Source organism: Symphodus melops (genome assembly GCF_947650265.1).
Source record: "Symphodus melops genome assembly, chromosome: 10".
Lineage (NCBI taxonomy): Eukaryota > Metazoa > Chordata > Actinopteri > Labriformes > Labridae > Symphodus > Symphodus melops.
In genome coordinates, this window is record NC_136700.1 from 21083110 (window position 1) to 21110027 (window position 26918).

General features: G+C 40.2%; 2 protein-coding genes across 2 annotated transcripts in view; both read left to right on the top strand.

Annotated features, from left to right (window-relative positions):
* Window positions 1–425: 425 nt before the first annotated feature.
* Window positions 426–12371, top strand: LOC306830017 (alpha-2-macroglobulin-like protein 1; the record flags this gene model as incomplete). The annotated part of the gene is made up of 27 exons (XM_079353234.1): window positions 426–507; window positions 585–694; window positions 778–945; window positions 1454–1681; window positions 1818–1881; window positions 2491–2636; window positions 2713–2862; window positions 2978–3124; window positions 3207–3294; window positions 3408–3534; window positions 4154–4379; window positions 5069–5195; window positions 5451–5572; window positions 5990–6041; window positions 6157–6240; window positions 6905–7081; window positions 7462–7537; window positions 7929–8085; window positions 8335–8409; window positions 9076–9238; window positions 9320–9507; window positions 9829–10041; window positions 10594–10718; window positions 11241–11331; window positions 11410–11478; window positions 11575–11680; window positions 12047–12371. 27 exons carry the CDS (start codon window positions 426–428, stop codon window positions 12100–12102), a joined length of 3417 nt encoding a protein of 1138 aa, XP_079209360.1. The 3' UTR covers window positions 12103–12371.
* Window positions 12372–17206: 4835 nt separating this feature from the next.
* LOC306830018 (alpha-2-macroglobulin-like protein 1) overlaps window positions 17207–26918 on the top strand; it is a 40360-nt gene continuing 30648 nt past the window's right edge. Inside the window, exons 1-2 of the mRNA XM_079353235.1 lie at window positions 17207–17273; window positions 17570–17600. Coding sequence (XP_079209361.1) covers window positions 17236–17273; window positions 17570–17600 — 69 coding nt within the window. The 5' untranslated portion in view covers window positions 17207–17235. The remainder of the gene's footprint in view (window positions 17274–17569; window positions 17601–26918) is intronic.

Genomic DNA, 26918 nt, shown 5'->3' on the forward strand with positions numbered 1-26918 from the left:
TCCATTCAAACACCATGTTTAATTTGTCTATGTAGATATACATACGGGCAGCCTGTCCCAGGAAATGTTAAAATTGAGATGCACCGACCTCTCAGTCACTCTTCTACAAGGACCTCTGACGTCACCCCTGATAATCCAGCTCGTGTCCCTGAGATAACACCCCCATCTCACATGGAGATAAAACAGGTAGAGTCTGCTGGAACCTTACATGCATTACTTGACATTCAACATACTACTAAATACAGAAGAAAGTATATAAAGGCTCCTGTCTAATCATTCCAAAACAAAGAACAGAAGATTGTTTTCCAGCTTGAACCAAGCTTCAACAAAACTGGAGACTGAACCTCAATGTCCATATTTTAATTAGTCTGTTAAATTAAACCTTTTAGGCGGATAAGACTGGCTGTGCAACTTTTCTTATCAAGATGTCAACTTTCACAAAACTTGACCAAAAAGTGCTTCGAAATTCACTGCAACTCAAGGCCAGCGTGGAGGAGGAGGGAACAGGCAAGTGTCAACCTTGTTTTGAAGTCTATTCATTGTTTATATCTTTATGAGCTTTAACACTGAGGCTTCTTGTACAGATATTTCACACCATATTCAGAAGAGACTTGATATATCCTACGTCATCGGAAAGGTTTTCTTCATTGACACACCCAAGATTTACGACAAAGGATCAGATGTGGAGGGAAAAGTAAGTTCACGCTCACTCGTGCATCAGATCCTGAGCACAGTCTCAGCTTTTCTTATTGTCATGCAACTTTGTGCTTTTAACAGGTCAAAGCTGTGACTTACGACAACACGCCCATCCCTGGCATGAAGGTGCACTTGTATGAGGGAGAGAGGTGGTCGTCACGTCTGCTGCAGAATCTCACAACTGACAGTGAAGGTGTCGCAGCTTTCACGATCAGCACAGCTGAGTTTAAACACGACATCCAGCTTCTTGTAAGTACGATGTGAAACTGCACTAGAAACTAAGACAACGTCAAAACACACAAAGGTTTAGACCTAAATGATCAATACGCTGCTACTGATCATCTCTATGCACAAATCTGCTTCAGACTGGATTTTGGCGTCTTATGAACAGGAATGTACAGCTTTCTGTTTTGTCGGGTTGATCGATCGTGTTGGTTAGGATTTGGTTTCTTTGCAGGGAAAAAGTCGAGAACAGAATATGTGATGTACATACTTCTGTTACACCTTTTAGGGATCTGTATGTTCATAAAGACGCAAACAAGACATCAATCTGACATCACTACACACATTCTCCCATGTTGTCATAGTAAGTTACACAGAGGGTTGTGAAGCTGTATACTGAGGTTTACATTATCAACCCAAAATGATGTGAAATGAGAATAACTTCAGTTTGAGTTCCCACCCTCTCCTCTGAAATAATACTTGGTTGAAGCTCAACACTCATAGGTTCATTTCTCAACTTCACCCCACGATCTAGGTAAGCAGCAAACCCTCAGTGACATACGATGGGCATCGATCTCCGTACTACCAAACCGGAGAACACACGCTGACCTCGGTCAAAGCTTTTGCTCCAGAAACTAAAACAATCAGCTCCCTGGAGGTGAAGAAAAACGATCAACCACTTGCCTGTGATACAGAAGCAGAAATCTTCATCCGTTTCGTTGTAGTCGGAGAAGCTCAAGGCTCTGCAGATGTCATGTATCTGGTGGGTGAACTGTTTGGAAGTCTATTCATGTTCTTCTGACAAACAAGAAAAGCACAGTTTGTAATCTGCCGTAATAAGAATGAGGTGTCACTGTGAGAGAGCGTTACTTATTCAGTGTGTCTTTTAAACCCCACAGGTCTTATCCAGAGGAGCCATTGTATGGCAAGGATTCAAACAAGTTGAAGTCCAAGATAAATCAGGTATTAAAAGACTGGCTTGAATCAGGAACTTTCTTTCCACGAAGGCCCAGTATGTAACTGTTTGTCTCACCTCTCTGGTTAAAGAGTTCTTCACTGGAAAGAGAGGGAGGCAGGATTTCATATCTTTTTGTATAACCCAGAGGTTATTCACTCGACAAACACAAACTTAACTTTGTTTTAAGGCTGCTGGAAACCTAAACGCACAAAAGCCATGTTCCTCTGTAATACAGGGTCTCCTGTGCACAAGAGGGGGGGCATCTAAAAATCTCAAAATTCCACTGTTGTGAACATTGTTAGCTTTTAATAACCCAGTGAGGACTGGAGCTGAGGTCGGGCCCAAAAACATGACGGGGGGGGGGGGCTGGTAAGGCTGAACAAAAACAATGCACACCACTTTTCCCCGTTTGCAACACATGGGAAATAATAATTTAAGGACTTTCAGGAATGCAGAAGTTTCACTTCAGTGACAACAAACTGAAAAAAATGAACTGCTGTTCTCTCCTCCTTGCAGCTGATCTTTATAAGTTTTTAAAAAACCACGAGCACTTGAGAAAGTATAGGCTCTGCACTGGGTATCCTGTTAACCATTTATATATTTGTCTGTTTCAGTGACTGAGGGCAAGATGTCCTTCAAGTTCAGAGTGTCCCCTGAGATGTCTCCAGACGTCCAGGTTGTGGCTTACGCTGTCCTCCCCAGTGAGACGGTGATCGCCCACAGTGCTGACTTCTCCACTGAGAAGTGCTTCACTCACAAGGTCAGTGTGTTTTGTCTCACAGACTTTGCTTCTTAAACACTTTTACTGTGTCCCACTGACAGTTTTTCTTTGTCAGGTGTCACTGGAGTTTTCTCCATCCTCGGCTGTCCCAGGAGAGGAAAACATCCTGAAGCTGACGTCCCATCCTGACTCTCTGTGTGGACTGAGCGCTGTCGACCAGAGCGTCCTCATTAAAGAGCCCGGGAAAACTCTGGACGCAGAAAAGGTAAATGCTTCAATAAACCAAGTGTCTATTAGTCTCAATCAAGAACCAGGGGACTCTCTTTAACATGACAGATTTGTCCCCTGTTGGAAACTCATTCAGCTGCCTTTCTTTTCAGATATTTAATCTGTTACCAGTCAGAAAATCTACACGTATTCCATACTCAGCTGAAGACCCTTTCGAGTGCCTGACAGTGAGATCAAAAAGATCTATCATGCCACATAGCCTACTGTATGCCACAGATGATGCTTACAAGGTTTTCCAGGTAATTCTTATGAAATATTAAAAAAAAAAAAAAAGGTTTATTTAATACATTTTCAGTGAGTTTCCTTTGATGTTTTATCTAGAGTGTTGGGCTGAAGATGGCAACCAATTTGTTTAGTTGGACGCCATCGTGCCTCATCTATAGAGGAGAAGTATACCTCCGGGGCTATGGTGACTTTTTGTCTTTCATTTATCATACTGTACTTGCTCATTGACACTCAGAAGCTGTCAAAAGATTTAAAGCACAACATGTTCTGATGGAATATTTTCTGGTTTCTATGCAGGATATGGATTTCATTCCAGGGAGCTTAGTCGTTTGGGTGGTGCATATCCTGGCAGCTTTGAGGGAGTTGTAGAGACTGTCCGCAGTTTTTTCCCTGAGACTTGGATTTGGGACCTTGTGGAAGTTGGGTGAGCTTCTATCACACAACTGGCAAAATGTCCCAAAGCGTTTCTACCTTTTACACATGATTGTATGCAGTGACACCTGCAGGATTACATTTTATAGCATGCACTTCACAATAAGCACTACAAACGTTTTGATGTGATTTCAGTAGCTCATTATGTTACACCAGAGATTCCCATTGAAAGCCGTCCTTCTATGTGGTGAGTGGACCGGCTAAAGACTGCACCTCAAAAACCTAAAGGAGAGGGGAACCAAAATTCAGTTCAGACAAAACAACATGCTGGAATGTAACTATTAAAAAACATAAATCTAAGGGCGAGCTCAGGCTGTATAGAGAAGATTTGAGCTTCCTAACAACACAGTTTAGGTCTTATTTACTGTACCAAGCAGGATCACATCAGCCAATCAAAGAAAAGAGACGAGAACTTGATAAAAATGGATTGACTTAAGAGTTGTTTGTTGATCCATCCTACACTGCTTTGATGCTGATGAACTGGTTGTCATCACGTTTGAAAGCACTGTGCAAACTGGTAATGCTGTTATTCAGAGTGACACTTGATGAAACATTTCCTGATTTCTTCAAGTCATAATGTAGACCTGTGTTCATTATTTTTTCTGCTTAAGGGAGACTGGAACAAAGGATGTGCCCGTCACTGTCCCTGACACCATCACCACCTGGGAGACGGAGGCTTTTTGTTTGTCACCTCAGGGTTTTGGTTTAGCTCCTCGTAAACAGCTCACCGTCTTCCAGCCTTTCTTCCTGGAGCTCAGCCTGCCTTACTCCATCATCCGAGGCGAGAACTTTGAGCTGAAGGCGACCGTCTTTAACTACCTGTCCAGCTGCATCATGGTAACCAATGTTTATAGTCAGATTATGCTGTGGCATCCCTTCTGCAGTGAGACAAACATTTTAATCTTCAAGAGCCCCCGGTCACCTGGAGTTTACCCCCGCAGCACTGAGTGTCCTGTTTTCATCTTTTTACTGAGTTTAACTGGACTCTTCTAAAGGTGTAAGGAGAATTAAGTACAGCTGGTGTGGGGCGTCGGTGGGCTGCTGGTTAGTTTGTCTGTACAGGTTGTAGTCCTTAAAGTGGACGGCCGGGGTTCGACTAAGACCTGTAGCTTGTTTCCTGCATGTCATCGCTCGCTCGCTCGCTCTCTCTCTCTCTCTCCCCCCTGATATCTAACTCTGTCCACAGTCCTGTCTGTCAAATAAAGGCTTAAAGAGCCCCAAAATGAACTTTTAAAAAAATATATGTGGTAATGTGACGGGGTTGAAGTAAATGGTGGTTAGAAAATACTCCATTAAAGCAGATATAGCTTCAGGACTACAACAACGTACTTGTGTCTCTTAACTTCCTGAAATCAGTTAAAATAATGTCAACAAAAAACTTTAACGCCCGCAGTCACATAATCAACTTTATTTTCTGGATGGAAAGCTTATCGATGTGATTATGAAGAGCTTGTTTGGATCTTTTTTTAGATCAATGGTTGTTTGCGTTTTGAACATGATAAAATACAGTTGTCTCTTTTCAACAGGTCACTGTGACTCCAGCCCCCTCCTTGGATTACACGCTCACCCCCCTCTCTGGTGACCAGTACACGTCATGTTTATGTGCCAACGAGCGCAAGACCCTCAGCTGGATCATGGATGCCACAGCTTTAGGTGATGGTCAAGTCTATTTGTTTGTTTTTAAACTGTTTGTTTTCACTCATGCACTCTGAAAATGTTGAGTTCATGTCAGACCAAGCCGCTCAAAAACAATTTTATACTCATCGTCACCATTCTCCTAAAAAAACCCTACAAACTAGTTTATGAAGTTACCTTTTTGCAGACACTGAAATGGATTTAAAAATGTTCTCATACAAGTGTAAACAGGCTGTCTGGCATATTCTTGATAATGTTCTCCCTTTGTTTCAGGGGTTATGAACGTGTCTGTGACTGCTGAGGCTGTGGCGTCTCATATTTCATGTAACAATGAGATTGTGAGCGTGCCGGAGAGAGGTCGCGTCGACGTGGTCACAAAATCCCTCATTGTAAAGGTTTGTACCTTACAACACAATGAAAAAGGATCTCTAACTCATACAGAGAAACTTCAACTGATGTATCAGGATGTTATTAATCGACGCACTCGCCCTGCTTTTACTTGGGTCAGGTGTCTTCAACAGCATTATTTTTGTATTTGAAAAACTTGACAACTTACAGTATTCAAGTCATACTATTTTTGTGTGATCCTGCAGAGCGATCAGTCACTGTTTACGTTTATTTGAAGGATTAGTTAGTCTTTAACACTAATGAATACAGTGTCTAATTTAAAGCAGCGTTTGTGTCATAGCACCAGGCTATAAAAAGAGACTGGACATGACATTGAGATCAGCTTTTCTTTTCTGTAGTATCACAGTATTATCATTAGCATCTCATGCTAAAAATGTGGAAGTGACATCATTTCTGCTCCTCAGGCTGAAGGAACCGAGGTGATCAAGACCCACAACTGGCTGCTCTGTCCCAAAGGTCAGTGTGGAAAAAGCAAAAGATTCTTCCCCACATCATCATGTCGGTCTTTTTGAATTTTATTCTGAGTCCTCGTTTTGTTCTTCTCTGTAAAGGATTTGTTTTGTGTTTACAGATGAGACTTTGACAGAGGAAGTCGAGATATCGCTCCCTGAGAATGTGATCCAAGGATCTGCCCGTGCTCTTGTTTCAGTCCTGGGTAAACTGATGATTTCTCTTTGCTGCAGTGGAGTGATTGTCTTCACAGCTATTAACAGACTTCAATGTGTGGCGTTGTCCTGAAAGGATTTATGGACCTTAGTATTCATGGTGTTTAAAAAGAGCTAAGTAATAAAGGTGGCGGAAAGCTCAATGAACCTCAGTCACCAATCTTTCTTAGAAGACATTTCTTCTCAACTCATCCAGTTTTTTTTTGTTTTTTTTTAGATAATTCTGGCATTCCCCAGCATTTTCTTTTCTGGGATTTGTTGCTGTAGGTAAAGACAAAATCAACAGTCAAGACTCAGAAGTTTACTTGCACACATCTATGTGCTGAAACGTCCTTATCTAATCAAATACCCAAACATCCAGAATATAAATCTCTGTGCTATATAAGCCACAGTCTGCCACTCGGAGAGACCCCCAAAACAAATGATGACACTATCTTCCTTACAAGTCCTTCCGACTGTTTGGAGATTTTCTTTTTAGCTGAGGAAAAATCCCAGATAAGAAACCTTTGGTGAATGTGAAAACTGTGTAGGTGGGTTTTTTTTTTTTTTTTCATGATACCCAGTGTTGCTGATTTGATAAACTTTTAACCATTTACAGTGAAATTGAAAGTGTCCACAATTGCAGCAATTAATGAAGTCTGTGTTTTTGTTCAGGTGACATCCTGGGCCGAGCTCTGAAGAACCTGGACGGGCTGCTGCAGATGCCATATGGATGTGGCGAGCAGAACATGGCTCTTCTGGCCCCGAACATCTACATCCTCCAATACCTGCAGAACACACAGCAGCTGACCCCGGCCATCATGGAGAAGGCTGGCAACTTCCTGACCAGTGGTGTGTATCTGTTGTTTTCAGTCTCCTCCATCTTTCAACTAACCTCATCGTTTTTACTTACTTAGAATAAATATTGCATGATGTGTTAAAAACAAAAGATTCCTGCAGTTAGGATAGTTACACAGATGCAATAGAAGCTTAGTCTCCAAATGGTTGTCATAGTAACATCACATTTGCAACCAATAAAGAAACAAACCTAATCAAAAAAAAATCTTGAATTCAAGAACTCATATACTGAGGGACATAACAAAACATCAGCATCGCCTCCAACTTCCTCTCTGTGAATCTTCCTGAATATTTCCCGTCGTGTTCTCACATCAGCTCACCTGTTGAAAGTGTTCAGTACAGTCAATCTGTTTTCATCTGTGATTGTTTAACAGGCTACCAGAGACAGCTGAACTACAAGCATCATGGAGGAGCTTACAGCACATTTGGAAGTGGATCAGGGAACACTTGGTGAGAACATTACTGAATCCTATCCACATGTTCTGTGTAGACAAATGTTTCTATTTCTCCATTATGCATTCAGGTTGTTGTTGTGAATGTCTAATCTAAGTAAGGTTAAGATCCTTGTATGGTTGGATGTAGTGCAGGACAAACACTCTTTCAGTCTTTAAATTTCTTTAGCTGCATTATCGATCTTTTGATACTACTCAGAGACATGGAAATAAATGTTTAAGCCCCTTGTTGTTGTTACTTCTCTAGAGAGACAGGAAATGTAAGGGGATGTCGTGCACCAAACAAAGGCAGGATTGGGAGTAAAGAGGTTCATTATCCAGAACACCCTGCAGCCAATCAGAGTCAAGTCTTCACTTAGATGTTGGTGTAACTTGTTTCATGTTCTCAGGCTGACGGCTTTCGTGCTGAGATCCTTCGCCAAAGCACAGTTGTTCGTCTTCATCGACCCAGAAAAGATTTCAGAGTCAAAGTCTTGGCTGGTGAGCAAACAGCAGGAACATGGATGTTTCCAACAGTTGGGGAAACTCTTCCACAACAGAATGAAGGTAAATGCAAACTGTCTGTGTAGAAATGACAAACCAGTCAGCTCTGTGGGTCAAATTTAAAAAAAGGCTTTATCGGCACATATTTGCATTTCCAAGGTGAAAATGATTCTGTAAATAGAGACGGAAGAGCTGATTTGTTTCATATCTTATCAGCTTAGAGAAAACTGTGTGCAGAATTGTAATTTTGATTAAACTTTAATGTTATTGTATCGTTGGACATCCCTGTCACCGTTTGCTTTCTCTCTTCAGGGCGGCGTCTCTGATGAAGTGACTCTCAGTGCGTACATCACTGCTGCCTTCTTGGAGATGAACTCGTCTGTTAATGTAAGTACAGACTTGTTCAACAGCTTTGTTGTGTGTGTTATATTATAGAGGTAAAACAACAACGTCACACTGAATTAAAAAGAGGAGTCGAGGGGCGTCGAGAATGCCCAAATTAAAATCTTAAAGAAAGTGTAGGTGACTACAGCTGATGTGTGCTGTCAATGATTTAACCAATCAGAGAGCAGTAGAGCACCAGGAGCTGCAGCATGTGCTTCACTAAAGAGACGCATTCAGAACAAACAGAGGTTTGAGCTTTCTGTCAGGACAAACAGTTCCATCCAAAACACAAAAAGAAGCTCTGGACAGCCAAAGTGAAAGTCAGTCAGTGAAACGGCTTTAACTGATTCTGCTGACTGTTTACCTTTTGTGCCATTAATCTCTGGAGGCTGATTTGATTTGTATCTCGCAAACTTTAATTGTTTTCTTCACTTAACCGTGAAAATAAGAGACGGACAAGTCTGGACACGTCTTCTAGGTTTTCTTTATCCAGGTCATTTCTGCATTTACCCAAATGGTACCTCATGGGCACCATTTCAGTGACGCACAGATGACTATTTATTAAAACAAGATTATTTTAAATGTCAGAGTTTTGACGTCACATTTTAATTTATTTATTACGATGATTACTTCCTTATCAGATCATGTGGCTTCTTAAACGTGTTGCAGGATCCTGTGGTGAAAAGCAGCCTGTCCTGCCTCAGGGAGTCCATCAGTGACCTCAGCAACACCTACGCCACCGCTCTGCTGGCGTACGTCTTCACCCTGGCAGGTGACATGGAGACCCGTGCTCACCTTCTGAGACACCTTGACACAGTTGCAATACAAAAAGGTGAGTCTTCCCCCTCAAGGAACCCCCTCTGGTATCGTAGCTCTGACAGTATAGCTCACCATGAGTGTGTTTGTGTTTCAGGAGGTTACCTCCACTGGTCTCAGAGCGCAACAGACACCTCCTCTCTGTCTGTGGAGATCAGCTCTTATGTGCTGCTGGCCAAACTCAGCATCTCTTCTCCCACTGCTGAAGACCTGGGATACTCCACCCGCATCGTCAGATGGCTGACCACTCAGCAGAACTATTTTGGAGGCTTCTCCTCCACACAGGTAACCCTGAAATAGAGTCAAAGTGAACTTTTTTAGAAGAGAAATACTTTACTAAAAATGTTCTCAGACAAGCCTGTGACTTAGCTTGAAACTCTTTTTATAAACAAAGTTAGCCAACATAAATTTGATTGTACACAAATGCATCAGGAAGGGAAGAAGGAAAGTACAGTTACAAAACATCTAAAGTCTTTTGTTTTCTTGAAATGTATTTCTGAATTTTCTATAGTTTTAGTTGTTTCTGGCATTGCTTTTGTCAGCCATCATTTCCTCCTGTAAATAAAGCCTTCATAACAAATACTACTGATCTCGTGTTTGTCGTAGGACACAGTGGTGGCTCTCCAGGCTTTGGCTCTCTACTCCACCCTGGTGTTCAGTCCAAAAGGTTCCAGCACGGTGACGATCCAGTCTCCCAGCATGCAGCTGTTCTTCGACGTGAACCAAGAAAACAAGCTGCTCTACCAGGAGCAGGTGCTGCAGGGCGGGGCCGAAAAGTACAGCCTGCAGGTGAAGGGAACGGCGTGTGCTTCAGCGCAGGTCAGTAAACGTGTAAACATATTGTTGCTGATTACACTAATAGAATCCTCTTGATGAACATGTGGTATGTTTTATTACTGTCTCCACTGTGACCCATTCACACAACACTATCTGTCCTGTAAAGGGAGAAAACAAGTTTTAGGTTCACTGCTCCTGCAGCTTGGACTCTGCTGCAGGAGGATTTGTGTCTGGGGGAGCGGGTCTCTTAAATGTGTTAAAAAGTAGACTGAAGATGCATCAGGTTACAGATATTAATAATACTTTTCTGCTCTGTGACTGAGATGTTGAATGTGTTTCTGCCTGTCTTACATCAGGACACTTTCAGGAAAGACATTCTTAATCTCAATGAGGTTTTACTGTTGAAATGAATCTGATGTCAAATTTCTTTGAGTTATTTTCTGTCTTCAAGTTTATTTAAAGTCAAATATTGCAGCAAGTTTCTCACAGTCACAGCGCCAGTACATGTTTGGCCTTTACATGCTGCAAAGAAAAAATGTACAGCTTCAAAATCAGGTGAGAAGAGTTGAAGATCGTTGTAAACTTGTTTTCCAGATTTCTCTTCACTACAACATCCCAACTCCAACTGCTGTCAGCACGTTGATGGTGAATGTCGAACCAGAAGCTGACTGTGGCAGCGCCTCTAACAGACGCAGGCTTTCCCTGAAATTCAAGAGCTTGTAAGTTACATTTCTACACAAACTGGAACCAAATTCCAAATAACTTCATATTGGATCACTCGCATACCTACAAACCACACACAAACACTTTAAGCGTTTGTTTGAATCAGAGGTTGTCTTTTTGACTTTTTTGCATTCATGAAGCGGGCTCAAAAGCTGTACAATCCTGATTTGTGTGTCATAGTAAAACGCCTTACTGACTGCTGTAGTAAAAGGCACCTGATATTTGCAGCAGCACCCAAACGTACCCTTTTTCCTCGCCTATCACAGGATGTAAAATAAAATGTATACATATACTCTGTACATGTATAAGCTGTAATGTTGAGAACAAATGAAAGGACGCATCTTGTGGTCAATGACTGATTTTGACTTCCAAGAATTATCTGACAAAACCTACACTGCTGTGAAAACGTCAATCTAATGATGTATTTGTTGTCAGGCCAATAACTGTTGTATGAAGGAGCTCACAGTGCACTGAGTACAGGATAAGTCCCTGTGTAACTAATTTACTGGTGTGTACAGATACAGCGGAGCGGAGAACAATACAAACATGGTGATCCTGGATATCAAAATGCTCTCTGGATTTATCCCAGACCCAGAGTCTTTGAAGAAGGTCAGTTATACCTCATTGTTAACCTGAGAGATGATGATGTCATCATGATGGTGATAATAATTTGCTGTCTCCTCACAGCTCAAAAGCGCCCTGCTGGTGGATCGTGTGGAAGAAAAGAAAGATCATGTTATGGTTTATTTTACGGAGGTGAGAGGAGTCAAGAGAAATAATAAGTAATGCTCTGCACATTAGTTTCAAACAATATTGTTGTCTTATTGTCTCCATTGTTTTCTTTTCTAATAGTTGCTGAAAGACACACCCATCAATCATGAGTTAGCGCTCATTCAGAAGCTCTCGGTGCAGAACTTGAAGCCAGCTGTCGTCAAGATCTACGACTACTACCAGCCAAGTGAGTTAAAATTACATTCTTTAAAGACAAAGGCTGACTGTCTGCTAAACACCACAGCCTTTGTCTTTAAAGTACCTTTTTATATGTAAATCTAAAAAGTCACTGCTGTTCCAGGTTGGATTGGGGAGCTCAAAGCCAGAGGTAGCCAGAGTCTCTAGCACAGCTGTCTGCATGCTAGAAGCCTACTTTTATTTGACTGTGAAGCAGAGTTGTTTAGGCCTGAGGGATAAATGGGGTATTTTAAGAGATGAGCCAAGATTGGAACAGCCTTCCCTCAATGATCTCTAAATGCAACAAGAAAGCTATCATTTTATTTAATTGGCTCAGTAATTTGTTTTTGATCGTTTTCTTCTTTTTTCCTCTCAGGTGACCAGGCTGAGACTCAGTACATCTACCCCTGTGTTACAGGAAAGGAAGTGTGAGAGCGGCTTGCTTTCCAAACATTAAGTCATCAGATATTTATTCTTAATTTTTAGTTGTTTTCACACATGCACTCTGAATAATTTCCTTTTTTAAGTTTACTTTTTTAAGGCAGGTTGAACCCCAAATCTTCCAGAGTTGGTTGTTCACACATGCACCTGCGTGTGAGGCTATCCCTGTCTGATACATCCTCCGTTGACCCCACTGGTCTAAGGAGGCAAGATGTAATGTAAACAGCAGGACAATCCAAAAGCTGACAGCTGTCTTTTCATTTGCAGCCTGAACACTGATGTTGTCTTGATGCTTCCAGTAAGAGTCTAAAATAAACATGAGTTTTATTCCAAGTCACATCTGCTTGAGTGTATTTATTTTGTTATAAATGTATTTATTTTTTGACCACTTGATGGCAGCACAATATGCCGTTGTCCCAAATAAAATGAAAATCAAAAATTCTTAAACTCATCTGAGCAGATTACAAGGAGAAACATGTAATGAGACTGGTGCAGGGTTATATTTAGTGAAACTATTTGAAATTATATAGCTGTAAGCAGCAATATTGTTTAAGGGCTATTAACCTGTGACCCCTTCATTCTTACTGACCTTGGATATCATCTGATTTATGGTTATGGTGGTTGATCTTACACGTATTGAGCTCTCTTTTATAAATTGCCTAAATGAAACTTTTTTTTTTTTTTTAAAGATTTATTTTTGGCCTTTTTGCCTTTATTGATAGGAAGGTGGATAGGGTCGGAGAGGGGGAGAGAGAGTGGGGAGAGACATGCGGGAGGGTGGCCACAGGCCGGACGCGAACCCGGGCCGCCCGCGCGAGGAGTAAAGCCTCGCAACATGGTACACGCGCTGTCGCTGCCGCTGAGCTATCGGCGCCCCTGCCTAACTGAAACTTAATGAACGGTAAAGAAACAGTTTTCGCAGAAGCGTGATCCATTTTGTCGTCGCAGCAAAAATGTTTTATTTGGAGATGCATAGAAATGCTTAATTAACTTTAGAGTCTTAACCAAGCACCCGGGGGCATCATTACTGAGTGATAGAGTCCTGGCTGAACCTTGTTTTTGTGTACACGTTTTGTTTTTTTTTTGTCCAGGGCTTGTGATTGTTTTTGTAATCACCCTCTATCTAGACAAAAAAATTCTGACATGAACTAATCCATCGAATATTGTCGTTCACAAATTAAAGTGCAAAGCAAATTTGAAAATTACATGGCACCAACTGAAATGCTTCATAACTTTTAGATTGTCTGCGTTTATCTAATTTGCATTTTAAGTTTTAATCTTAAAATATAAATTGGTTTATTTCACACTAAACATTTTTACAAGAAAACCAAAACGACAAGGACAGTACAATAAAGAGGTAATGTAAAGGGGAGGATGGGAGTTAGTATTTGAAGAGACACTTAAAGCTAAATGCATTAACAAATGTATTTTTCATTTTCAGAATATACATCATTGAATTAACTTTAAAATGACATCACTAATCTCTGCGGTCGTCACATTGTTACGTCAACTAGGTGAAAATGTGATCGCCTTTCTGGGTCATTCAATGCCAATTGGTCCAATTTTAGAGATCTATCCCACCTGACCACCTCAGATTGTGATCATTTGATCAATTCGGTATAAAAGTTGGCACTTGGCTGAAATGAAAGTGTGCGAAACTGTAGCTCTGTAGTTCCATGTATAGTTCCAGAAATACAATACTCCCATTTTTACCCACAAACGATGGTCTGCGGTAACAGCCCTTAAACAAAGCCATTTTTCGGAGGCCTTTACACACTGGCTATGTGCTTTGTAATGCTGAAAATGCCTGGATGGTTTAGTTTTTGCATAAACTGAGATTTTAAATGGAAAAAATGACACTTGTGTCACACTCATAAACCTGTATCTCCTGAACGTGGTGGTTGTATAAACTAGATTTTTTTTCCTGGAATGGCTTACTACTTTAGATTAGCTGGGCCAAAAAAGAAGTTGTTCTGTCAGATTGTCTCTGCATTAGAATCTGTCAAAGTTGGCCTCGGAACGAAAAATGCAAAAAATGCCCTGTGTTTATTGATCTATTTGACCATCACATCAGTCTTTGCGAGCATGTCAGGAAGCCTAAGAGACCAAAAAATCTTGTCTAAGCTGCTTCTGGGTTAAATTCTGCCTTGAATTTGCCCTGTTTTTGGCCTTTCGGAGCATTAGGGTGGGCTTTGTAGGTTGGGGCTTCAAGGATCTAGGGTATTTGTGCTGTATAGTTTTTGTTGGGTATTGAAGATGTAAAAAATAATGAACAGGTGTCCGAGTCCATTATTTTTAAACTTGCATGTATTTTGCTTCCACATCTGCCGTGACGTCTTGAGAAATGGATAACCCAAGTTCTTCTGGTTCCTATGCAGAAAAGCGCTATTGCTGCAATCCTTTTGATCTTCCACACACAAACAGATTGATGGTAGATTTGAATGTTGTCGGATGCATTACACATTCACAAATAAACCACCCTGATTTAAAAAATGGGGAAATTAGTGAATCCAGAAGAGATTAAATTAAATCCTTGAGTGATTTTTTTTTAACGTTCTGTCTAAATAAAGAAGAAGGAAGAAGTGGAGAAGAGATTAGGTTAGTAAATCAGAGAATTTAAATATGTCAACAAAAAAACAAAAAAACATAATTTACAAAGAAGCTTGGTTTGTTTTACGCAAAGACAAAATTGGTTTAAAACCTTAAAATAATTCATTGAAAATGCTGATGCACTCAGGTCTTTGCAAAAAGTGGACAGATATATCCACCCTTATTTACAGTATTTATATAAACATCACCCTTATTACCTGTTAAATGTCTTTAAGTAATATTACAGTACAGCTTACTGCAAAAAAAACACCATGAAATCAACAAAAATAAAGCACAACATCCAATGTATTAATCCATGTTAACAGTGAAATTATGTTGTGTCTAAATAAAGAGAGTGATTACAAAAAAAATAACCCCTGGACAAAATCAATCTTGATGAACAGTGAACCAAGAAAAGAAGAAATGAATGATATATTTTTTTAAATTGCTGTCTAAATATAGAAGAACAAAGAAAGAAGACACAAACTAGTTAAGTAGGTCTAAAGAAACAAAGTTGAGCCACTCTCAGTGACCTCTCCATCACTCGGCGTAATGGTGTCACCTAGTGGTTGGTTAAGACCCTAATTTGAGTTGAGTGGCTATGTCTCAGATCAACCACAATAACCAGAATGATCTGTTCATCTGTTTTTAAAATTTTAAATCAACACACCGTCTAATAATACTACTAATAATAATCATAATAATTATATGTGTATATATGTGTCTCTCTAAAAATAAAGAGATACAGTAGATCCACCCTTATTTACAGTATGACATCACTTCTTACCTGTTAAATATCTTTAAATAATATCACAACTTACAGCTATTTTATTTTAATTGTTTCAGCTGTTTTTACAGACTGACATTTTAAGTTGTACCAATAATAACATTTTTTTTTCCTTTTTATTAACACACTGTGTCCTCTCTGTCTTCTTCTGGGATTTGGTTGTTACTGTATGTTTCCAAAACTGTACAAACGGTTTATGACTCCATGCACACATATTTGTAAACCATTAGAATTGGCTTTACAAGCTTTGAACCTTTCTCAAGTGGGGTACACAGATGCTCTGGGCCCATTTTACACCCGCTTGCGGACTTATCGCAAGATAACTGCGCTCCTACGTCATACCTTTCACAACGTGTGTGAGGCGAGAGGAGAGAAAGTATACTTGAAATGTATACTTTTTGTGCTCTCAGATCGTTAATATGACATATACTAAAAATTGTTGCTTAAATGCAGGCCTTCTGACATAAAAAAAACCCCCAACAACAAACAAACAGGACTTGTTGAACTGGCTTCATTCATGCGTAATGATTGAATAACAAGCCGCCCAGAATAAACAAGTGGGCTGTGTTATTTTCCGGGAAGGTGCGTCGATTTTTGGCAGCTATACAGGTGGTCTTTGGAGTTTATCACAGTCAGCCATGGGTCGTCCTGGGGTTCAGACGTTAACATGGACACTGTTTGTCTACCTGAGTTTGATGTGTGTGGATCAAGCAGTGGCAGGGCCGTAAGTTCACTTTTATTGTTTCTCAAATTCACACTTTTGTTTGATTGTAAGTTTAGTTTAAGTTTAATACTTTGATGCTCAATTTGTTGTGTGCAGGCAGTTCATGGTCACCATTCCTGCAGTCATCGAGGCTGGAGCTGAAACGCCGTTCTGTGCGAGCCTCTTGAAGCCCAATGAGACCCTGGTGATGACTGTCTCTCTGAGGTCCCTGCAGCAGAATATGACTCTCATGGAGGAAACATCCAGTCAGGAGTTTCACACCTGCATTAAGTTTACGGTCAGCTTTTTGTTTTGTTGCTTAAATCCTCTGTGGAAATGTTGTTGTAACTTTTAAAAACTGTCATATAATGGCTTAATACGGACACTGAAAATGGAGAATCATAACGCAGGGTGCCAAGGAAATGATCAGCTTTCACAACTATTGAAACCCTGTGCGCAATATTCGGTTTGTGTTTATTTTGGCGTCCCCTGTAGACAAAGTGGAACCTCTGATTCTGTGCCTATTCCCTGCCATCATCAAGTGGTTACACGTTTAATATATTATCTGGAAAATGTCACATCACTTTACCCACTGGAGCTTAATTTAAAAGATTAGATTTTAATTTCCATCAATGGGAAACACTAACATGAGAAATCTTATACAAGGCAAGGAACACTGTGATTAAATAGACCGGGGTGATCAAACACAGACACAGGTGAGGACAATCAACAGGAAGGTAAAACAGGCAGGAGTAAAGACAACACTGGCGACTACTATAATCTAAGTAGTTTATTGGTTCTACACTACAATTGGGTCCAGTTCCCTGTTTTCATTCGCAACAATAAGACACTAAAAAAGTACCCTTCTGTAGGAGCCATTTTGTGTTTATTGTTATTGGCATGTTATTTAGTTTAGATATTTCTTGTATATTATTTTCCACTAGGGACACTGAAGGCACGGGGGTGTTTATGTAGGAGCATAGGTGACAGGAAGGGGAGGGAACAGGTAGGGGGAGCACAAACAGTTCTCACCAGACCAGCACTCATGTTACCACCAGCACTAAGAAAAACCAATGGAAAATGGTATGTTTTGTTCTCATTTTATCATCATCAATTCACTACTATAAACCGTCAAGTCAACAATAATTACAACTGGACTGTCATGATTTGCCTCTGCGTTAAAACTTCATCCCTGCCTGCCTGTTAATGGCAATCAAATAAAAAGACGTACAAATTGGAAAATTGCCATTACAACTAAGTGAGAACTACGCTCTATGAGAGGATTGAGATGTTGACAAAGATTGTTTTGTTTTACAAACCTGATGGCCATCACCGATCAACTGGAATTGACACCGGCCCTACACTAATTGCTGCAGGAGGATTGGAAACCACCGGAGCTCTAAGGACTGGGTATGTGTGCAATCATTAAGCTTTATTGGATAAGCTACAAGAAGCGCTGTATTGGACAGCGGCTACGGTGGAGTCGGCTAACTGAAAGCTACAGTCTTTAAAGACATCAGCTGTTTGAAACATTGTATCGTTGACGCACGGCGTTTTCATTCAAAAAAAAAAAAAAGTCTGCTGTCAATTCCGATGTTCCGCCACATGATGGCGATGTTGAGAAGGATTCTGAGAAGGAAAAACGAGTTATCAGACCAACTGCAAAAGGCATGCTTTTATTCATTGAAACATGTCAGAAGTCAAGAAACTCAAAATTTAAACAAGCTAAAAAATCAATGGAAGTGCTAAAAGAGCTCATGAAATTAAATGAAAATACAACTGATGTCAAATCTACCTTGGAACAATTAATAAAAAGCCAAAGAAAACCACGAGTCATTGATGAATTTACCACTGCCTGAAAATGAATATGAAAAGCAAAATCAATTGTTAATCAAAAAATGGAAAAATAGGATGGCTTTGTACAAGATGTTAAACTGTGGTTATCTGAAGTTGGACAAACACCACATATCAATGTTGAAGGTCAAATTGCAACACAACAAGATGAGGTAAACTCAGATATTATTGGACCTGATGACAGTGTATCAAACGCCTCAAAACCAAAATCAAGCCACAAATATCGCTCTTCATCACGTGCATCTTCAATATCATCTGCCTACATTAAAGCACAGGCAGAAAAGGCTGCACTCATGGAAAGAGCTGATGCCTTGAGGAAAAAACATGAACTTGAAGCCCAAGAGGAGCAATTGAAAAGAATGAAGGAGACTTCCGGTCTGGCGCAGTACACAATGGCAGCATAGAGCAATAGGCTCCCAGTGGGAATTAAAAGTGTCCATATATAACTCGAATTTTCTTGAAGAAGTGTTACAACAAGTGGGGACACAGTAGGGGAAAGAACATGCCCCAAAAAGCGAAGAAAAGACTAACACAAAGAAATAAATACGACGAGGAAGCTAGCAGTGTTAGCAACATGGAGGACGTCCCGCAAGATGACACGGCAGATGAGCCGAGCCAGGAAGCTAGCCTGGGCTTAATCCTGACAGAACTCCGGGAACTTAGACGGGATTTCGGCCAACAACTTAACGGCATAAGAGAGGACATTAAGAAAATTGACAAAAGAATGGAGGAAGCAGAGGAACGAATTGACACAGCCGAGACCCGCATCCAATCCTCTGAGAAGGTTTTAGCGGAGCTAGTTAAACTTCAGATGCAAACAGAGGCTAAGTTGATGGACCTAGAAGGAAGAAGATTTTCAGGGGTCGCGAATCCACCTGGACCACGACTATGCACCGGATCTGCTGAGGAAAAGAAGAGCATACGCAGAAGCTAAAGCGGCGCTGAAAGAAAAAAGCATCCGATTTCAGACACCCTTCCCGGCCAGAATGAGAGTGCACTACGAGGATGGTACGGTGATGTACAACTCGGTCGAAGAGGCAACGGCGGACATGGCAGAGAGGGGGATACCGGTGACGGTGATGAAGGAGCCGACGACCCTCCTGGACCAGATTAACCAGCTGACATGGCGATCCACCAGGAGACGGGATAAGGCTCCAGGCTTTCCGCCGCCAGAACGATGGATAAATCCTTTTAATGTGATGTGTCAGAGCTAATCTTTGAGGACAATGCGGGTACGTGTCTGCCTGCGTTAACAAACTTTTCTTCCAGATATGAATCTGATTGTGTCAGTGAGATATATTTAAGGGCATATCGAGGACAAATAATGTGTCGGGCCAGCCAGTACTGGATGTTATAGACCTAAATATCAGCTTAAAGGCTGAAGAGGGCTCTCCCCCAACACTAGGGACAAGAGATTTTCCCTCTACACTCAAGTTCCATCTGAGTCACAAGGCCATTAGAATGGCCTTATCTGTGGAAGTTAATGTTGACGAATGGTTTCTTTCGTTTATTAATGTATTACTGTTCATTGTTCACGGGATGGCTACGGTTCATTGTAGCACCAGGGGTGTAAAATTTAATTTATGTATAGGGCTGAAGGGCATCAAAATATACTTTGCGTCTCACAATGCAAAACATCCAGTCACTTAAAATAGCAACTTACAATGTAAACGGTCTTGGGAATCCCATCAAGAGGAGTAAAGTAATGGCAAAATTAAAGAGGGAAGGAATAGATGTGGCTTTCCTTCAAGAAACTCACCTAAATGTAACTGAGCATGAAAAACTCAAGAGATGGAGATTTAACCAGTACTCCTCCTCCTGTAGTCAGGGCTCCAAAAGAGGGGTGGCAACGTTAATTGCTAGTAAACTAAACTTCGAGTGTTTATATGAAAAGAGGGACATAGATGGGAGATTTGTACTGGTCCGGGGAAACCTGTAGGGTGTTTTGGTCACCTTTTTGAATATTTACGCCCCTCCAGGATCTGAATGGAAATTCTATAAGCACATTTTTGACCTATTGATCCCAGAGGCACAGGGTATCTTTATTTGTGGAGGAGACTTTAATGTTAGACTACACCCAACCTTAGATACATCGAAACCATATCACTCAAAAGAAAAGAAAACAGCCAGAAATATAAAATTAATGATGGGGGAGCTCGGACTCTTAGACATATGGAGAGATCTGAATCCAAAAAAGAGGGACTATACTTTTTTTTCCCACCCTCACTCGGTATACTCCAGAATTGACTATTTTTTTATGTTTCAAAGGGATTTAGAAAGGGTGATGAATTGTAGCATAGGGAACATGGATTTGTCAGATCACGCACCAATTTTGATGGAGTTAAGATTAGGCTTTGAAAAGAAAAATACAATTTGGAGGCTAAATACTGGAATTCTAAGCCAGATGAGGGAGCAACTAAAAACAGATCTTCAAAATTATTTTGAGGAAAATGATAATGGGGAAGTATCTCCTTTGATTCTTTGGGACGCATCCAAAGCTGTACTTGGAGGGAAAATTATAGGATACAGTTCCAACCTAAAAAAGCAGAGGAAAAAAAAATTGGAAAGTTTACAAACAGATTTAAAGAAATTAGAGAACATGCATAAAGAGACATTAAATGAAGAAACAAAAAAAGAAATAGACAGGAAGAAGAATAAACTAAACAAAATATATTCAAATGACATTAAAAAGAAGATGATCTTTCTAAAACAAAGATATTATGAGGCAGGGGGGAAATCGGCTAAACTACTTGCCTACAAGTTAAAAAAAACAGCAGGCTGAGAACACAATATTTAAAATAAGGGATCCTCTAACAAACTCCACACACTACAAAGCAAAAGAAATCCAGCAAACATATTTGTACGTTTTTTCAAAAATGTATATACACAACCTAAAATAGACGAATTGAAGATGGAAGCCTTTTTTGACCTGATAAAATTACCCAAAGTGAGGGATGAACAAAATAAACTTCTTATAAGTGAAATTACGGATGAAGAAATTAAAAGGGCAATATTGCATTTAAAACCCAATAAAGCACCAGGGCCAGACGGTTTCCCATCAGAGTGGTACAAGGAAATGAAAGTCCATCTGATCCCTATGATGAAGGCCACATATAATCACGTGATAAAAACAGGCATAACTCCCCCCTCGTGGAATGAAGCAGTGATCTCTCTGATACCAAAAGAGGGGAAAGATAAATTTGAGAGTGGAAACTATCGACCGATAAGTGTACTGAACCAAGATTATAAGATCTTTACCCATATTTTGGCAAAAAGAATTGAAAGTATCTTTCCCGAGATAATAAGTCTAGATCAGACAGGTTTCGTTCAACAAAGGCAGACACAGGATAATATCCGCCGAACGCTACATGTGATTGATCATATAGTTGAAAATAAGATTCAGGCAGTATTATTGAGTCTCGATGCAGAAAAGGCATTCGATCGAGTTAGTTGGGAGTTTCTTTATAGAGTACTACAGAAATTTGGTTTTCATCAGACTGTTATTAAAACTATTCGAGCATTGTATAGCAATCCAAGGGCAAGAATAAAAATTAATGGGGCCATATCAAATTCATTTGACCTGGAAAGAGGGACTAGACAGGGCTGCCCAATTAGTACACTACTCTTTGCAATGTTTATTGAAGCGTTGAGACAGGGGATCGTACAGGATAATAAGATTGTAGGTATAAAAATGTCCAACCAGGAACATAAAATCTCATTATTTGCGGATGACGTTTTAATTTATTTGACAAACCCAGAGAGCTCAATTTTGAAATTGTTGTCCTTTTTGGATGTCTTTGGCTCTGTCTCAGGCTACAGTTTAAATATTAAAAAGACTCAAGTGCTAAGTTTTCAATACATGCCGAGCCAGACCATAAAATCTAATATCGAACTAAAGTTGGACCAAGACCACATAAGATACCTGGGGGTTAACATACCAAAAGACCTTACAAACCTATATGCTCTAAACTTTATTCAATTAAGTCAAAAATTAAAGGAGGACATAACAAGATGGAATTTGATACCGATACTAAGCTTTGGGTCGAGAATTGAGTCAGTAAAGATGAATATTTTGCCGAGAATCTTGTATTTGTTTCAAACTCTCCCAATTGAAATAACTGACAAACAATTTAATGAATGGGATAAATTAATATCACGATACATTTGGCATGGAAGAAAACCTCGGATAACATTTCAAATTCTTCAGCTGACAAAGAAGAGTGGTGGACTTGCACTCCCCTGTCTTAAGGACTATTATAAAGCCGCCCAGCTAATGATCCTCTATTGTTGGTGCAACTCTGATTACCAAGCCAGATGGAAAGAAATTGAAGAGAATGTGTCCGGAGCGGTTCCTATTCAGGCGAGGTTAGGAGATAAAAGACTAATTAAAAACTTAGTCGAATTAGGTAATAATTGGATCAACTTACCTCTGAAGATTTGGTTAAATGTTGTCACTAAAAATAATTTATTGGAAGAGATAAAAATTCTTAAATGGTGCTCTCATGATATAGACTTCACCCCAAACAAGTTGGACGTAAGTTATAAGGGATGGGCACATCGGGGTCTCTCATCATATTGTACTTTCTTTGACCGGGGCAAAATGAATGATTTTCAGACACTTAAAAGATTACATGGTTTAAAAAACACTGATTTTTTTAGATTTTTGCAGATACGTCATCACATAAACAGTTCCATGACAAAAAATGGAGCTGCTTTTGAAAATGACCTACTGAAAATCTTTATTAGTGCATATAAGGACGACTCAGGGCTTAAGGTAATATCAAGACTTTACAAGGGGCTCCAGGGTATCAAAACAGTAGACAGCACATACATCAAACAAAAATGGGGAAAGGAGAGTAATAAGTGCATCCCAGGGGAAGTATGGACTGAATATTGTGAAGCTCAATGGAGAATCTCAAGCTCACTTCTCTGGAGGACATTTGGCTGGAAGACTCTTTGCAGAGATTTTATAACCCCTGCTCAATCACCTCATTATTCAGGAAGCTCCAGCTGCTGGAGGAAATGTGGCTCTCAGGATGCTAATCACTATCTCGTGTTTTGGGACTGTCCAAAGGTACACTCTTTTTGGCGCAAGGTTCATTCCGAATTAAAAATTATATTTGGGACAAAAATAACTTTCAATTGGGACGAGGTTTTTTTTGGACTCCTATCTTCAACGAACACAATTATTACAACTAAGAAACTGTTTGGAATACTAAGTGCAGCAGCGAGGAAAGCAGTCACAAGGAATTGGCTTAAACCAAATACCCCATCTATTAAGGAATGGTATGACATTATATATGAAATATATGTAATGGAGAGAATTACTTTCTCTTTGAGGCTCCAGGACTGTAAATTTGAGGAAATTTGGAAGACGTGGAAAATGTACATTTCCCCTAGATGCCCGGCCCATGTTTGAAGGAGAGGGAGGGAGAAACCTATTAAACTGTGTCTCTGAGTTGTTGTTTTTTATTTGGTTTGGTTTTTTCCTCTTCTTTTCTTTCCTTTTTTTTAATAATTTTATATAACACCCCATGTTTTGTTCTGTTTAATGTTGTAATACGATGTATAAAAAAGTAAGAAAAGGAAAAGAATAATGGATCAGACTGTGAAAGAATGTAACCTGCAATGACAATGTGTTGGAAATGCAATGATCCTAAATAAAGAATTATAAAAAAAAGAAAAGAATGAAGGAACAACTGGAACTGGAGACTGAGCTGGCAGCAACAAATGCAAAAATCAATGTGTTAAAGGGGAGAGACGGTTCCAGAACATCTGATGGAATGAACTCTTACTTGATATAAGCAACTGCTCAAAAGGAAGGATCAGCTCAGTGGAAAGCACCTACAAGTGAACATTATCCTGATCAAATACAACAAGGACAGGATAAATGGAAGGAAACTGAATCTTTCTCTCAGCAGCAGGTTGTTAAACCAAAGCAAACAACTTATGGACCATTAATAAAAACTCATATCACCCATATAACCCAACACTCTTCCCATGCATAAAGAACAGACCTATATGAAAGAAGGTGAGCAAAAGTATGTTCATCATTCACTACCTATATTTAATCCAAACAACCAAGGTGATATCTGTGACATCATTCAGAGACAAAATGACCTTACTGCTCTTCTGGTTCAGCAAAATCTCTCTTCCACCCTGCCATCAAGAGAAATTCCTGTTTACGACGGCGATCCATTGCTGTATGAAACTTTTATCAGGGCATTTGAGAGAGGAGTGGAACAAAAGACACAAGATCACAGTGACTGCTTACATTTCCTAGGGCAATACACAAGAGAGAATGCAAAAGACTTGTTCCACAGCTGCCAACATATGCCTCCAGCCCAAGGCTATCAAAGAGCAAAACATCTTCTTAAAGATCATTTTGGAAATGAATATAAAATTGCCACTGCATACATGGACAAAGCATTTGCCTGGTCAGCAATCAAATCGGAGGATTTAAAAACGTTACATGCATTCTCGTTGTTTCTCAGAGGATGTTGTAATGCAATGACACATCTCAGCTACATGGAAGAAATGAATGTTGTTTCCAATATGAAGACCATTCTTCTGAAACTGCCTTATAAGCTGAGAGACAAGTGGCAAAATAGGGCATGTCAAATACAAGACCAGCAGGGACATCGAGCACGATTTTCAGACCTGGTAGACTTCATAGAGAAAGAAGTAAAGGTGCTGTCAGACCCACTTTCGGAAACATCCAGGATCCAAAGCCAGTTATAACTGTGAAAAGCTCTGCTTCATTTAAATCAAGAGGAACGTCAGGACCAAGAGGAAGCAGTTTTGGAACAACTGTAACACCTATAGAACCACAAGAAAATGTGACAACAAATGGAAAGGAAAGAAATGCTTCAAACCCCAATTATCAATGTTTATTCTGCAATAGGAGTGGCCACACATTGGCGCAGTGTCCACAGATGAAGAGGAAAATGCACAGAGAAAAAATAGACTTCCTAAAGGGAAAGGGAATCTGTTTTGGATGTTTGAAAATAGGACACATGAGCAAAGACTGCAAGAGTCGATTGACATGTGATGTGTGCAAACAAAATCATCCTCAAATACTTCACATTGAACAAAGGGAAAAGGAGAAGAAACTTGAACGTTCAGAAATGAATGAGAAACCAACCGTGGGTAATGCTGTTCTCTCACCTCATACATGTGGGCATATTGGGGCCGGTGACGAAAACTGCATCTTCTCCATTGTACCAGTACAAGTAAAAAGCCAAAAGGGAGATACAGTGCTACAAACATATGCATTTTTGGACAATGGGAGTACATCTACCTTTTGCACAGAAATAGGGCTGAAACGATTCCTCGAATAACTCGAATAATTCGATTACAAAAATTCATCGAGGAATTTTCGCTGCCTCGAGGCTTCGTTAAGTTTTTTTTTTTTTTTTTTTTGCGTCATCAAAACTTTGGTATGAGTATAAAACACGTTTAATGTAGCTGCAGCTACCTGCTCCTCTCTCTTACACACGCGAGCGCGGCACGCCCCTTTTAACTTTTTGTCAGCACACAGTTGATCCGTGATCCATACGACCGAGTCGGGAACACGTGATCCGGTCAAACGGTCGGCTTTTCTCCGTTCACTCTCTCCGTGTTTGCAGCTAACATAACGATAGTAACGTCCTCACAGTCTCTGTCATAGACACGTCTATGGTCTCTGTAGTCTGTGAGCGCGCTGAATGCACGCGCTGCAGGAGCAGACAGAGATACACTTTTAACAATATACAGGACAAAGACGAGTTAAACCTTAATTAAGCAAAAGTATGATTTATTCGATTACTCGATTAATCGACGGGATATTCGATAGAATACTCGATTACAAAAATATTCGATAGCTGCAGCTCTACACAGAAAGCTTAATGAGAAAACTAAATATAACGGGACAAAGAACCAATATTCTTTTGCAGACATTGAACCAAGTGAAACAGGTTACCAGTCATCATATCTCAGGTTTGGAAATATCTAGTCTGGAAAAAGACGATTTCATTCTACTACCTGATGTGTTCACACATAGGACTATGCCTGTTTCTCAGCTCAGCATTCCCAGACAAGAAGACCTCATAAAATGGCCTTATTTGAAGGATATCACAATTCATGAAATAGACTCTGGCATTGATCTTCTTATTGGGACAAATAATTCAAAGGTATTAGAACCTTGGGAGCTGGTTAACAGCGAAGGAGATGGAACATACGCAGCAAGGACCCTACTGGGGTGGGTCATTTATGGTCCACTGAGAGGAGACATCATTAGAGACACAAATGGCTGTGCTGCTGCTGCTGCTGTCAATCGAATATCCATTGTAAAGCTAGAGGAGTTGTTAATTAAGCAGTACAACCATGACTTCAGTGAAACTAACAAGGAAACAGAGGAAATGTCTAGAGAGGAAGTAAAATTCTTGGATATTGTGAAATAAAATGGCGGACGGACACTACTGTATAGAGTTACCTTTCAAACAAGAAAATCCCAGCATGCCGAACAACCGTTGCATTGCAGAACAACGCATCCAGAGTCTGAGACGCAAATTTGCCAAAAACAAGAACTTTCATGACGAGTACACATCTTTCCTCAGAAATGATAAACAATGGTTACGCTGAAAAGGTACCACTAGATCAGCTGAAGGGAGGTGATGGGGAGCTCTGGTACATATCACATCATGGGGTGTATCACTCAAAGAAAGGAACCTTAAGGGTGGTCTTTGACTGTGGTGCAGTCTTCAAAGGAACATCACTGAACTGCCAACTGCTGAAAGGTCCAGATCTCACCAACTCACTCATTGGAATTCTCATCAGATTCAGACAAGAACCGATTGCTCTGCTGGCTGACATCAAAGCAATGTTTCACCAAGT